The sequence below is a fragment of the Ammospiza caudacuta genome, chromosome 1 (genome assembly GCF_027887145.1).
Source record: "Ammospiza caudacuta isolate bAmmCau1 chromosome 1, bAmmCau1.pri, whole genome shotgun sequence".
Lineage (NCBI taxonomy): Eukaryota > Metazoa > Chordata > Aves > Passeriformes > Passerellidae > Ammospiza > Ammospiza caudacuta.
In genome coordinates, this window is record NC_080593.1 from 362,537 (window position 1) to 375,474 (window position 12,938).

A 12,938-nucleotide genomic window follows, 5' to 3' on the forward strand; every position below is an offset into this window, starting at 1 on the left:
AACTGGCAGCAACGGAGATCGCATTTGGAGCAGCTGGGCCCATGCTGGGGAGAACTGACCCCACTGGGACCGTCTGGAAACGCACTGCGGTTACTGGAATAGTACCGGGAGTGTCTAGGAGGAGCTGGGAATAACTGGGATTGCCCCGGGCGCGCCTCCGCCGGGCCGGGACTACAGCTCCCGGCGTGCCCCGCGCGGCGGCCACGCCCCCGCCATGGCGCCTACAGCCAGGACTACGTGTCCCATGGCCCCCCGCACGCGGCCGGAAGCGGCGCGATGGCGGCCCGAGCCCGGCCCGGTGCGGCCGTGGCCCCGGTTCCCCGCGGCCCCGCGGGCTGAGGCCGCGCCCGCCCGCTGCCCTCTCGGTCCTGCCGCCGCCATGGCGCTCATCGAGGGCGTCGGCGATGAGGTGACGGTGCTGTTCGCGCTGCTGCTGGCGGCCGCCGTGCTGGGGCTCGCCTGGGCCTCCACGCGCGCCCCCGAGCCCGCGGCGCCGCTGGCTGAGGCGGCCCCGAGCACGGCCCCCGCCGAGCGCAAGGCCTCGACCCCCAACCCGGCTTCGGCCCCTGCCCCGGCCCCGGCCGAGGGAGCGGCGGCCTCCGATGAGGCGGAGGGGCTGCGGCACCGGAGCCCTCCCGCGGCCACCGCCGAGGGCCCCGCCGAGCCCACGCTGGTGCTGCGGCTCAAGTTCCTGAACGACACGGAGCGCCTGGCGCGGGTGCGCCCCGGGGACACCGTCGGCGCGCTCAAGAGGTGAGGGCGTGCGGGCAGGGTCCCGGGCCCCTCCCCGCAGCACCCGGCAGGGGACAGCGCTGTCCCGGGACAAGCGGCCCGTGCCGGGTGGCTGTGCCGGGGTCCCTGTGCCCGGGTAGCTGTGCTCGTCCCTGGCGGGGCCGCGGGACAGCCCAGGCTCGCAGGGGACACCTGGGGTCGCTGATGGGCACAGGCACGCTCGGGTGTGTGCGCAGGGCAGGGCGGGAGGGTCACGGTGGGTGCGTTGGCAGAGGGGTCTGTCTCAGCAGGTGACAGGCACAGGTGTGTGGGGTCAGGTGTGCAAGGCACGGTGGGGGTCAGGGTGGGCACACCCATAGGATGTGGATGAAGAAACTGAGCTGGCAGGTGACACTCCGGGCGGCTGATGGGGACACACAGGCTCAGCTGTGCGGGTGGGTGAGAGCTCGGGGTGGGCACAGGAGGTGGGTCAGAGGGCCTGTCCCGTCAGCGGTGTGACCGCTGTCCCTGTCTCCTGCAGGACCTACTTCCCGGGGCAGGAGCAGCAGGTGCGCTTGATCTACCAGGGACAGCTGCTGCGTGACGACACCCAGAGCCTGGCGGAGCTGCACCTGGGCCACCTGAGCGTCCTGCACTGCCACCTGTCGCCGCCCAGCGCGGCCGCCACGGCCCCCGGCAGCCCCGGCCCCCACAGCCCTGCGCCCGCCGCGCTGGGCGTGGGCAGCCTGGCGCTGCCGCTCTTCGTGCTGCTGCTGGCCCTGCTCTGGTACCTGCAGCTGCAGCACCGGCATGTCTTCACCGCCACCGCCACCACCTGCCTGGCCGGCCTCACCCTGCTCGTCACCTTCGTGGCCTTCGCCATGTACCGCAGATAGCGCGGCCGCACCCGCACCGGGGACACGCGGGACCCTCAGGGCCTGCCCAGCCTGCCTGGGACGTGGAGGGCTCTGCATTCAGCCCACAGCATATCGGGGGCACGTGGGGCCTGCCCTGCACCTGAAGGGGGGCTGGCCCCGGACCGTGTCCCCCGCGGGCCCACCCGCGCCCTGTCTGCACACAGGGGCTGTGGCAGGAGTGGGGGCTCAGCTACCTCGGGGGGGCCCCGCTGCCCCCTGTCCCTGCATGGAGCATCCCCCCAGCCACTCCGCGTGCAGAAGCTCCTCGGGCGCGGTCCTGCCCGAGCCGGTGTCCGTGCCCGCGGAGCTTCTCCTCGTGGGAATGCGGCCTGGCCCCTCCCGGGGGCTGCTCCCGGGTCCCGGTGCCTGGGGAGACACATGAGCCCTGGCGTGCCGAGGGTCCTGGTGCCGGCGGGATGCGCTCCTGAGGTCCCTGCCTGAGCTCAGTGCCCCCCAGCGGTCCCGGTGCCGGGGGTGGCTGCACTCCCCACTGTGCCGGAGTCCCGATGCTATGTTGGGGGTGCCACCCCCCACCGCCGTTCCGATTAAAGCGGACAGACTGTGAGCGGCCGTGGCGTCCCGGCTGTGCTGCGCCGCGGGTCGGAGGGGTGGCGGCATCCGGTGTGACCGGGCACCGGGCTGGGGGCGGGGCTTCGGGGGGTGGGGCCCGGCTCCTCCCGCCACGCGCTCCGCAGGGCCGCAGCGCGCCTGCGCTGGCGGCGCCGCCCCGCGCTCAGCGGAGCTCTCGCTCATTGGCGGGGACCCGGCGCTGATTTGCATGCAGCGCGCGCCTGCCCCGCCCCGGAAGTGCCGCGCGTGGGGCGGGGCCGCAGGAAGATGGCGGCGGGGCTGCGCTCCCCGGCCGGGTCCGTGTCCCGGCGGCGCTGAGCGGCGGCGGTGGCGGCGGGAGCGAGCGGCCGCCAGCGCCATGTACGGCCGGACCGGGTGGGGGGGGGGGCAGGGAGTCCCGCCGGGGGGACCGGGGCGGGCCCGGTGCCGGTGGAGGTCGGGGTATGCCCGGGAGAGGGGCGGGGGACCACCGGGCGGGCGGGAGGTCCCGGCACCGCGGGGCCGGGCGGGACGCGGGCCCGGACAGGGCGGCGGGCCCGGTGCCGGGGAGTCGCGGGGGCGGGGATCCCTGTGGGTGGGTGAGGGGAGTGCCCGCGGCCGCCCGTGCCCCCCGCCGGCCCGGCCGTCCCGCCGGTCCCCCCGTCACGGCCCCGCCGCTCTGTCCCGCAGGGTCCTCCGGAGCCGCGGAGCCCCCCGCGCCGCGCCGCCCCCGCCATGCTGTACCCGCTGCTGTGCCCATGGCTCCGCGCTCTGACCCGGGCGGGCCCGCGGGGCCCGGCTGCCCGTGAGCGCCGCGGTGCCGCGATGTTCCCCGCCTGCTGCTGCGCCGGCAAGGCCAGGCCGCGGCTGCTGCTGCCCCTGGACCCCTACGGCCATGGGCTGCTGCCCGCCGTGCACCCGGACGGCGGCCGGGGCCGGGCCCACGGCAAGAGGAAGAGCTGGAACTTCATCCACGAGAAGATGAGCTACGACACCTTCTTCACCATGAAGCGGCTGATCGAGCGCTCGCGCAGCGTGGGCGAGGTGCTGCGCTGGGTCACGCAGAACCCGGGCAAGGTGTCGGCCAGTCACTACCCCATAGCGCTGCACAAGCTGGGGCAGCTCCTGCAGCAGCAGCCGGGGCCGCCCGCGGGGGCCGGGGATGGGCGCGGGCCCGCGGGGCAGGTGCTGGAGCAGCCCGAGTTCCACGTGCTGTGCCAGGCCATCGTCAGCGGCTGCGCCAAGTTCGACAACTTCAGCATCGTCAACTGCCTGTATGCGGCGGCCGCGCTGGGTGAGCTCCTGGGGTGACACGCAGGGTGGGGAGCACGGCGCCAGCCCGGCTCCTGGGCACTGCTGCGCTGCTGGGTCTGGGGCAGATGGGCTGTGACCCCTGGGGCTCTGGGCAGGAGGCTCAGTGCAGCAGCGATGCTCTGCTCCTCCAGGGCAGGAGGACTGAGTGTCCCTGGCTGACCAGGAGGTTGGTGCTGGGCAGCTCTGCTTGGCAGCATGTGTGTCCGCCTCTCCTGGGCCGTGTCTAGCTCCAGCTTGAGTTCCAGGCCCTGAAAACCAGGAACCACCCGAGCACGAACGGGGGACACCATGGGTTTGGCTGCACTCTCGGAGGGCACAGGCCCCATAGCACCAGGTGTTGCTGTGTGCGAGAGAGGGTTTGAAGTATTTGGGTTCCTGTGCAGCTTCCTTGGCATGCTGCTGAACTGGGGAGGCTGTGTCCCAGGGAGGGCTGCATCCCAGAGGCTCCTCCATCTGTGGGCCAGGGTGACCCTGCAAGTTCTGCTGCAAGCAAGGGGGTGGGATCCACATCCAAAGAGAGGAGTGGACAGCAGGGCAGGAGGGGGAATCTTTCCCTCTGTCCCACTCAGGTGAGTCCCTATCTGCAGTGCTGTGCTGCTTCCCGCTCTGAAGCCCACCGGCAGGCAGCCATGAAGCGAGCCCGGAGGAGGCCACAGAGATGCTCTGAGAGCTGGAGAGGGACTTGGGACAAGGGCCTGGAGAGGCAGGACAAGGGGGAATGGTTTCCCACAGCCAGAGGGCAGGGTTAGATGTGATATTGGGAAGGAATTCTTCCTTGGGAGGGTGGGGAGGCCCTGGCACAAGTTGCTCAGAGAAGCTGTTGCTGCCCCATCCCTAGAGGTGTTCAAGGCCAGGGTCTTGGAGCAGCCTGGTCTGGTGGAAGGTGTCCCTGGTCACGGCAGGAGGTTGTAACTGGATGATCCCTAAGGTCCCTTCCAACCCAAACAATTCCAGGATTCCGCGATCCGGCGGGTGCCTGCCCTCCTTCCCTGGCTCCCCCATCCCGTTCCCGTTCCCCGCAGCCCTGGGCCGGGGCCGGTGCTTGAGGCAGTAACCCGAGCCCCTGCCGGGCCGGGGGGGGCCGGCCCTGCCCGCGGTCCCGGGCGGCGGCGCCGGCTGTTTGTTGACGCTGAGCGGGGCTGCCTGCCCTCGCCAGGCTCCCCGTGCTGGGCCCCCCACCTTGTTCTGCCCCCTTGTCCCTCATTAACACAAACTCCAGCTCTCCTTTGAGGCCTTTTCACGGAACAAAGCGGCTGCTCAGACCAATTCTGCTCGTTCCCCCAGCTGAGTTCTGATTAACAGTAACCCGCAGTGACTGGCCCTGCGCTGCCCTGCGGCCTGAGCCCGCCCAAATCCTGCCGTGATGGGGAACTCCAGGCCCCCCCAGTGCTCTTTGCCTCTGCTGAGGAGATCCCTCCTGACAGCCAAGGCACTGAGCCTGTGCCCAGGCCTGGATAACACGTCCTGAGCTACAGGGAAGTGTTTCCCTGGGAGCCAGGTCTTTAGCACAAGCTAAGGCTGAGCTGGGAAACAGGAGAAGGTCAAAAAAGCCAAAGGATTAGTCTCTGCTGGAACAAACAGGGTTTAGTTTGGTCACATGGGATGGCACAGTTGTTTTCCAACCACAACTTTTTTTTATGAACTTTTTGATGTGAGTTTTTTGAGTGCACAGAGCCCCTGGAAGTGCTCCAGTGCTCCAGGTTGGAGCAACCTGGTCTAGTGGAAGTGTCCCTGCCCATGGCAGAGGTGTGGAACTGAGTGGGATTTAAGGTTCTTTCCAAACCAAAACAACCTGAGATTTTGGGATTCTATGAATTCCTTGTCTTTGAGATGTCTGAGACTTAGGAAATAAACCTTGCCACTGAGGGTGAGCTGCAGTGCTCCCATTGCAGTGGGACAGGTGAGGATGACCCACAGCTCCCTGCAGTGTTTGCTGTGGTGTGGATGCTCTGATGTTCTGCCCGTGCTTTGCCTTCCCCTCCCTTCCCCTGCTCGGTTTGGGCACTGACCCAGCACATCCGTCCAGTCATGGCAGTGGCCTCCTGCCCGAGTTCTGAGGCGGTTGTGCCGTGGGGCTGAGCCGTGCCAGGAGCCAAGTTGTGCCCAGGTGTGAGCCGTGCCGGGATCTGACCCGTACCCAGATATGAGCCATGCTGGTATCCGAGCCGTGCTGGGATCTGACCCATGCCGGGATCCAATCCATGCCACCCCGTGCTGGGATCTGAGCCGTGCTGGGATGTGACCCGTGCCAGGATCTGATCCATGCCATCCTGTGCTGGGATCTGACCCCTTCCCATTCCCCCGCAGGGCTGCCCGGGGAGTCGCCGCTGGTGCGGGTGCTGGAGGACGAGTCCCGCAGCCGCCTGGGCCGCTTCAACCAGAAGGACGTGTCGATGGTGTTCAGCAGCGTGATGCGGCTGCACCCCTCCAGCCCGCACCCGCTGGTGGAGTCGTGCCTCAGCAGCCTGGAGCGGCACCTGGAGAAGGAGCGGCACCCCCAGACCCTGTTCCTGCTGCTCTCCTACTACCGGCTGCGGGCGCAGGCGCTGCAGGGCCACGCGGCCTCCGACCAGCAGCTCATCAACAACCGCAAGATCCTGCGCCTGGTGCGGCACACGCTGGGCCAGGTGAGCGCCATGAGGGAGCACGAGCTGGCGCTGCTGGACGAGATGCTGGCCCTGTGTGCCCAGGAGGCCAACAACAAGGCCCTGGAGGCCATCTTCAGCTCCCAGCTCTTCTACGAGAACCGGCAGGAGCGCTTCATTCGCAGCATGGCAGGTGAGGGGTGCCCGGGGGGGTCCAGCGTTGCCCCCTCATTGTGGGTGCAGGGCTCTGGTCAGCCAGGGGACATGGGGGCCTCTGGCAGGGTGGGGGGCAGCCTTCAGCCTGGCCCTAGACATGTTTGGGTGGTGCAGCCTCAGCTGGGGCCCTGCTGAGCCCCAGAAGTGGAGCAGAAGGAACCCTGTGTCATGGCCACCCTTGTCACTGACAGCCCAGCCCTTTGACAGGCTGGGAGCCCCCCATTCCTCTAGAGCCTGGGAGGGACTGGGAACCCCTCTTTCCTTCAGGGGCTGTTTTCCCACAGTGACTCCAGGCTGGGCACAGCAGAGTTTTGGTGGGATTTTGCAGAAAGCCCCACTTGTGCACATTCCAGCTGTGCTCCATCTGTGCCTTCTGGCTGTGTATGACAGGAATCTGTCTCAGCCTGTCACCTGACATATACCTGAGGGTTTTTAGGAGCTGCCTGGCTTTTGAGGTTTCTGGGACTGGCCCTCCTGTCCGGTCCTGTGCTCCCACCTGCCCAGGCTGCAGTGGCTGCAGAGGACCTGGGCTGGGGACAGAGCTGGCCCTGTGACGGCCTCCCCGCTGTGTTGGCTCGCAGAGTGGCTGCCCCGGAAGGCAGAGAACCTGACCCCCTACACCATGGCCCTCATCGCCAAGTATGTGGCACGGCACCGGCTGCGTGAGCCACGCCTGCTCGACACCATCGCCAACTTCCTGCTGAAGCGCGGCGAGCAGCTCGACAGCAAGGTGAGCGCTCCCCTCCGTCTGTGGGCACGCCTGGGCACAGCAGCCACGGCCCTTCTCCATGGTGAAGGGGCATTCCAGGGAGCCAGGGGCCTGCCCCAGTCCGGGTGGGTTCTGAGCATCCGTCTCTTCATGGCACCGGGCAGGTGGCCCCAACCTGTCCCTTGTCCCAGCCCGGCCCCACACGCCTCTCTTGCCACAGGTGATCCAGAAGTTGGTGTTTCCCTTCAGCCGAATGAACTACCGCCCCTCCAACCACGGCGAGCTCTTCCCCAAGCTGGAGGCCATCCTGGAGCAGAAGGCTGGCAGCTCCCCCTTGGCCACCGTCAACATCCTCATGTCCATGTTCCAGCTCAGCCACTTCCCGCAGACCGTCCTGCACCAGGTCTTCTCCCCAGGCTTCATCACCAATGTCATGAGTACGTGGGGCCATTGCTGGGGTGCTCCCAGCTGGGGTGGGGGCAGTCCCCAGTGGTACGGCTGAGCAGGGGGTGCCCGTGGCGTGGGCTCCATGCGCGTGCTCCCGGCTGGCAGAGCCCCAGCTGGGGTAGGGGTGCTCCCTGGTGGCACGGCTGGGCAGGGGGTGCCCATGGTGCCTGTGGCGTGGTCTCCATGCACACCCCGCCCCTACGGTCCTGGGGCACGGCTGGGCGGGGGGTGCCCGTGGCGTGGGCTCCGTGCACACTCTGCCCCACAGGCAGCCCGTACGCTGCTGGGCAGGGCAGGGGTGCCCGTGATGCCCATGGTCTCGATGCACACCCCGCCCCGCAGGCAGCCCGTACGCTGCTGGGGCAGGGCTGGGCAGGGCAGGGGGTGCCCGTGGTGCCCTCGGTGCCCATGGTCTCCATGCCCACCTCCCCGCAGGCAGCCCGTACGCGCTGATCGTGCGCCGGTACCTGTCGCTGCTGGACGCGGCCGTGGAGCTGGAGTTCCGCGAGTACAGCGGCCCCCGGCTGGACCCGCGCTACCGCGTGCTCATGTTCGAGCACGCCCTGACCGCCGACGAGGCCAACAGAAAGTACAGGTGAGGGGCCGGGGGAGCACCCCTGCATGGGGGACAGGGGTCTGTCACCTGCTCTGGCAGCATCCCGCAGGGTGCTGGGATGGAGGCCCCTATGGCAGCTCCAAAGCTTGTGGGGTAAAATCACAGCATTATTTAGAATTGCAGAATTGTTTGGGTTGGGAAAGCCTCGGAGACCTCAGTGCCTCAGTGGAGAAGAGGTGATATTCATACAGGGAGAACTGGTTTGGAAGGGCCTCCAAGTCCAGCCAGAGATACCAACAGTGGGGCGCGGAGGCTGGGTGCAGAGGCTTCCTTCCCAAGGCATTCTTGCAGTCAATGCCCTCTCTGTGCCACGCCAGCCTCACCGCACTCCATGCATTTTGGGGATACCACCTGCTGGAAGCAGGATGTACAGGAGGTCAGGAGACTGGCATACAGGTGAAGGCTTTCAGATTGACAATGAGGAGAGCAAAAAATCAGATGATGGGAATGCATCCTGCACACCCCATTTCCCCAGCAGGACCTGGGCGGAGGAGGAGGAAGGGTGTTTGCATGAAGGGGCTGCACATCTGGATGAAGATGTCATAACAATGCTGGGTCACCTAGCCCCTGAGCCCACCTGTCCCCCAGCACTGCTAAGGCCACCACTGACCTGTCCCCAAGTGCCACATCCACATGGCTCAGAGATGGGGACTCCCCCCTTTCCTGGGCAGTGGTGCCAGGGCTGGACAGCCCTTTTAGGGGCTTTTGGTGTCCCAATACTGTGAGGAGCTTTCCTGCAAAAGGAACTGGAGCCCGTCCCCTCTTGACTCCCAACAGCTGAGCCCAAAACTCCAGGCCTGGGTGTTCCACTCCTGGGGGTTCCCATCTCCACATCGATGTATGCAGCACCAACAGTTCTGGGGACACATGCCAGCCCCTGCAGTGCCCTGACTGTCCCCTCCTTGCAGCTACAAGGGGCTGGTGGCCGAGGCCCTGCGGCAGCTGGTGGGGGAGGAATGCTACCGGCAGGACGAGGTGCTGCCCCCTGGGTACTGCACAGGTAACCTCCGGGCTGTGGGCTGCCAGTGGCATCGGGGGGCTGGGGGTGGGAGCTCATGTGGGGCAGAATGAGCTCTGGCTGCTTTGTCACTGCCTGTCCTGTGACACTGCCTTTGGGACAAAGCTCCCGCTGCAGAAGGGGCGTTCCCCTGTCTCTGTTTGCTGGCTCAGAGTCCCAGCTGGGGCACAGAGGTCCCGAGCCGTGTCCCATCAGTAGCTGATCCCTCTTCTGTCTCCCGCAGACTTCCTGCTGTGGATCAACCGCTCAGGCACGGTGCTGCCTCTGTCCCGCGTTCCAGCAGCTTCCAGGGCGCCCCCAGCCACGTCCCCTGTCACCATGTCCCTGCGCTCCAGCGTGCTCGCCCTCGCCTCAGATTTGCAAGACTTTGCCCCGTTTGCTGCAGAGGCGCCCAGCAGCCCCCCAGGCCCCCGGGAGGGCAGCCGGGCTGGGCGGTTCCTGCCGGCGCTGTGCCCGGCCCCGGGGGGGCCCTGCTTCCAGCCCCCCTCGGACTATTACTGCGGGCTGAGCAAGGAGCCCTCCCTGGCCAGCCCGGGCAGCTCCACGCTCAGCAGCCCCTCCGAGTGCCTCTCGGCGCCGCCGCCCGGCACCCCCGACTGCTCCCCGCGTGCCTCTGCCGCCTCCCTCTTCCAGTTCCCCATCGGCAAAATCCTGGAGGAGGAGGAGGAGGCGGCCGGCTGCCCCGGCCAGGAGCGCGGCTGCTTCCAGGGGGAGCAGGCCCAGGAGCAGCCCGAGGAGCGCAGCCCCCCAGCCAGCGAGGACGCCGGGCCCTCGCCGTGCCGGCCCAGCCCCAAGCGGGGCCCACAAGAAGGGCCGCAGGGAGCCGAGGAGATCCAGAGGTACGGGCAGGGCCACACCCCGGGCGTGCCCCGCGTCCCCTTGTGCTGTAGAGCCACCCTGGCACTGCCCTGGCTCTGCTCCCTTCCCACAGCACAGCCACCCTGGCAGTGCCCTGGCTCTGCTCCCTTCCAGTGGGCCACCCTGGCAGTGCCCTGGCTCTGCTCCCTTCCAGTGGAACAGCCACCCTGGCACTGCCCTGGCTCCTGCTCGCTGAGACACTCAGCCCTGGCCCCTTCCTGCCCGGTGCCATGGGGCACACACAGACCCAGTCCCCACTCCACTGGGTGCTGTATACAGCTGTCCCTGCCACCAGCAGGGTCTGGGCTCAGCTGGGTGCTGCTCTTCAGCTGCCACGGTGCTGGGGAGCAGGGTCCGTGGGTGGGGTGGCACTGTGGGGTGACGCTGCCCTCCCTCCGTGCTGTCCCCTGTGCAGGGTGGTGCTGTCGGTCAATGACAAGTGGCACTACTGCCAGAACTCCGACATCCTGGTGGGCTCCCGGGCCATGAGGGACCGGCACCTGCGGCTGCTGGGATACTGTCTGGTGCAGGTAAGGGGGGCTGTACCCGCCTCCTCGGGGCCAGGGCACACGGTGGGTGATGGGCTCAGCGCTGGCATCCCCCTGCAAGGATGGGCCTGGCATGCCCAGTGTAAACACTCCTGTCCCTGTGAGAGGAAGCAGGGATGACTCATCCTCATGTCTCCTCGCCCTCCCCCACCCCATGCAGGACTTTTTCCATGCAGCTGGTGGGTGACACCAGCCCTGATGGAAAGCAGAGACAAGGGACGGTTTGTCCTGTGCGCTAAGACCCGACCTGAGTGAGGGGAAGGGGAAGGGAAGGATGTTCAGCCCAGGCTGGCAGACACAGCCACAGGGGCAGCATTGGGTCTGGGGCCTTGGGGTGGAATCAGGTGGTGGGGACACACTGGGCCCACGTATGGTGACCTGTGATCCCATGTGCCAAGGGGGCAGGAGGGAGGTTGGGTCACCACCTGTGCCAGAGCCCTGCCTGCCCTGTTCCAGCCCCAGGTGTTCCCTGCCGAGTGCTGGGGCTGGGAGAGCCCTCAGGTGTGCAGCTCCTTTGGCAAACTCCAGGTGTTGGTTTAGGATGTGCAGCTCCCACGTGCTTCTCTGTGGGTGGTTTTAGCCTGAGGATGTCTTTCTGAGGAGAACGGCACTGGAAAGGAGCCCTCTGTCCTGTTCACTCTTGCACTGCAGAGAGGACCAGGATTGCAGCAGTGCCTCCACCGTGCCATCCCACAGCCATTCCCAAACAGTTTCACTCCCTGCTGCCGCCAGGCTGTGCCAGCCGCAGCTCCCTCCTCATCCTAGAGCCCAGCAGCCCAGAGCCCCGTGTTTGTGCAGAGCTCCAGAGTCCTGTGACTGCTGAGGAATCACCTGGGAGCTGCCCAGCAGTGTAGCTGGGCTGGGAGCAGGGCCAGCTCTCCCTTGAGCTAGTGTTAGGGCTGGGCTGGGCTGGCCAGGGCTGTCAGTGTCCCTTCTTCAGAAGGCACAGCAGGGACCCAGCTGAAGGGACCTTAAAGGCCATCCAGTGCCAGCCCCTGCCACGGGCAGGAACACCTTCAGCTGTCCCAGGCTGCTCCAAACCCCAGTGTCCAACCTGGCCTGGGGCAGCCACAGCTGCTCTGGGCACCCTGTGCCAGGGCCTCCCCACCCTCCCAGCCAGGAATTCCTTCCCAATATCCCATCCAGCCCTGCCCTCTGGCAGTGGGAAGCCATTCCCCATTGTTTTGTCTCTCCAGGCTGTTGACCTAAGTCCCTCTCCAGCTCTCTTGGAGCCCCTTTAGGCACTGGAAGGGGCTCTAAAGGGTCTCCCCAGAGCCGCCTTTTTCCAGGTGAAAACCTGTGGGTTGAGGGCCTCCAGCCCTCCGAACCTTTATTCCTCCCGTGTGCTGCCAGTGGCTGGAGCATGGGTCCCAATACCCTCAGTCCTGCTCTGTGAGTGCTGCTGGTGCCCTCAGGGCTGTTGGACCCGCAGGGTTTCAGGGTTTGCAGCCCCCTGGTCCCCTCAGGGCTGTTGGACCTGCAGGATTTCAGGGTTTGCAGCCCCCCAGTCCGCTGTCACCTTCCATGGAGGGTGCTGGCAGGGGCTTGAGGGTGGTGTGAGGCTTGAGTTCCTCCCTCTGTGTGCCTGCAGCACCTGTCCAGAGCTGAGCTCAGGCTGGACGAGCCAGCAGCTGGGCATTGTCTGCATTTGCCCTGCTATTGTCCATACTTCTGTCTGTGCCCTCCACCTCCAGGAGGGATCTGCGTTCTGGTTCTTCCTCACACCACCACAGAAGGCTGAGTGGGGCTGGGGGCTGGAGATACTGGGGATACAGGTGGGGCCAGACATGCTGTCACTGCTCTGACATGGTCTCTGTTCCCTCACAGCTGCCCTACACGGAACTGGAGAAGGTGAGTGGCATCGAGGAGGCCAAGCACTACCTGCGGCAGAAGCTGAGGGAGCTGCGCTTCTGAGGGATGGATCCGGGGGGTGTGGGGGGCCAGGTGGGTGCTGCCAGCCCCTTCCCCTGTGCCGGGGGATACGGAGCTGCCCCCCATCCCGGGGGGTCGGGGGATATGGAGATGCTCCCCATCTTGGGGAGCCAGGCTGTGGGGCCAGGCCGTGGGCACTGCTCCTGCTGTGGGGCTGGGGGAGTGTGAGATTATTTATTGCCGTTATGGGGGGCCGGGGTGTGACTTGGGGGGTGCCAGAGGGTGGGGGGAGTTACTGGGGAAGGTCCCTCATGGCCCCCCTGCCCCAGCTCTGCCACCTCAGCCTGGTCTGTTGCTGCTGCTGGGCCTGGCCTGGGCACCAGGCCTGTCCCTGTGTCCCCAGCACGGCTGCTGGGCCTGGCCCCTCCAGGATCCCAGGGGGCTGTGGTGGAGAATCTGTGCAGGGCCGGGAGCGGGTGTGCACGTGGGGCTGTTCCCAGGGCCTGGGCCTGGAGGAGGGGGGTGTTAGGGAAAGGGGAACTTTCCAATAAAACTGGTGAAAAGTGTGCAAAGTCCGG

General features: G+C 66.9%; 2 protein-coding genes across 2 annotated transcripts; both read left to right on the plus strand.

Moving 5' to 3' along the window:
• Positions 1-299: 299 nt before the first annotated feature.
• On the plus strand, positions 300-2,193 carry TMUB1 (transmembrane and ubiquitin like domain containing 1). The gene is made up of 2 exons (XM_058811550.1): positions 300-753; positions 1,253-2,193. The coding sequence occupies exons 1-2, from the start codon at positions 380-382 to the stop codon at positions 1,605-1,607; spliced, it is 729 nt and encodes a 242-aa protein (XP_058667533.1). The 5' UTR covers positions 300-379; the 3' UTR covers positions 1,608-2,193.
• A 240-nt stretch (positions 2,194-2,433) lies between these two features.
• Positions 2,434-12,519, plus strand: FASTK (Fas activated serine/threonine kinase). Its single transcript, XM_058811538.1, has 10 exons — positions 2,434-2,558; positions 2,868-3,471; positions 5,799-6,269; positions 6,874-7,022; positions 7,222-7,438; positions 7,884-8,043; positions 8,973-9,064; positions 9,306-9,921; positions 10,356-10,470; positions 12,316-12,519. Exons 2-10 carry the CDS (start codon positions 2,913-2,915, stop codon positions 12,400-12,402), a joined length of 2,466 nt encoding a protein of 821 aa, XP_058667521.1. The 5' UTR covers positions 2,434-2,558; positions 2,868-2,912; the 3' UTR covers positions 12,403-12,519.
• The last annotated feature ends 419 nt before the right edge of the window (positions 12,520-12,938 follow it).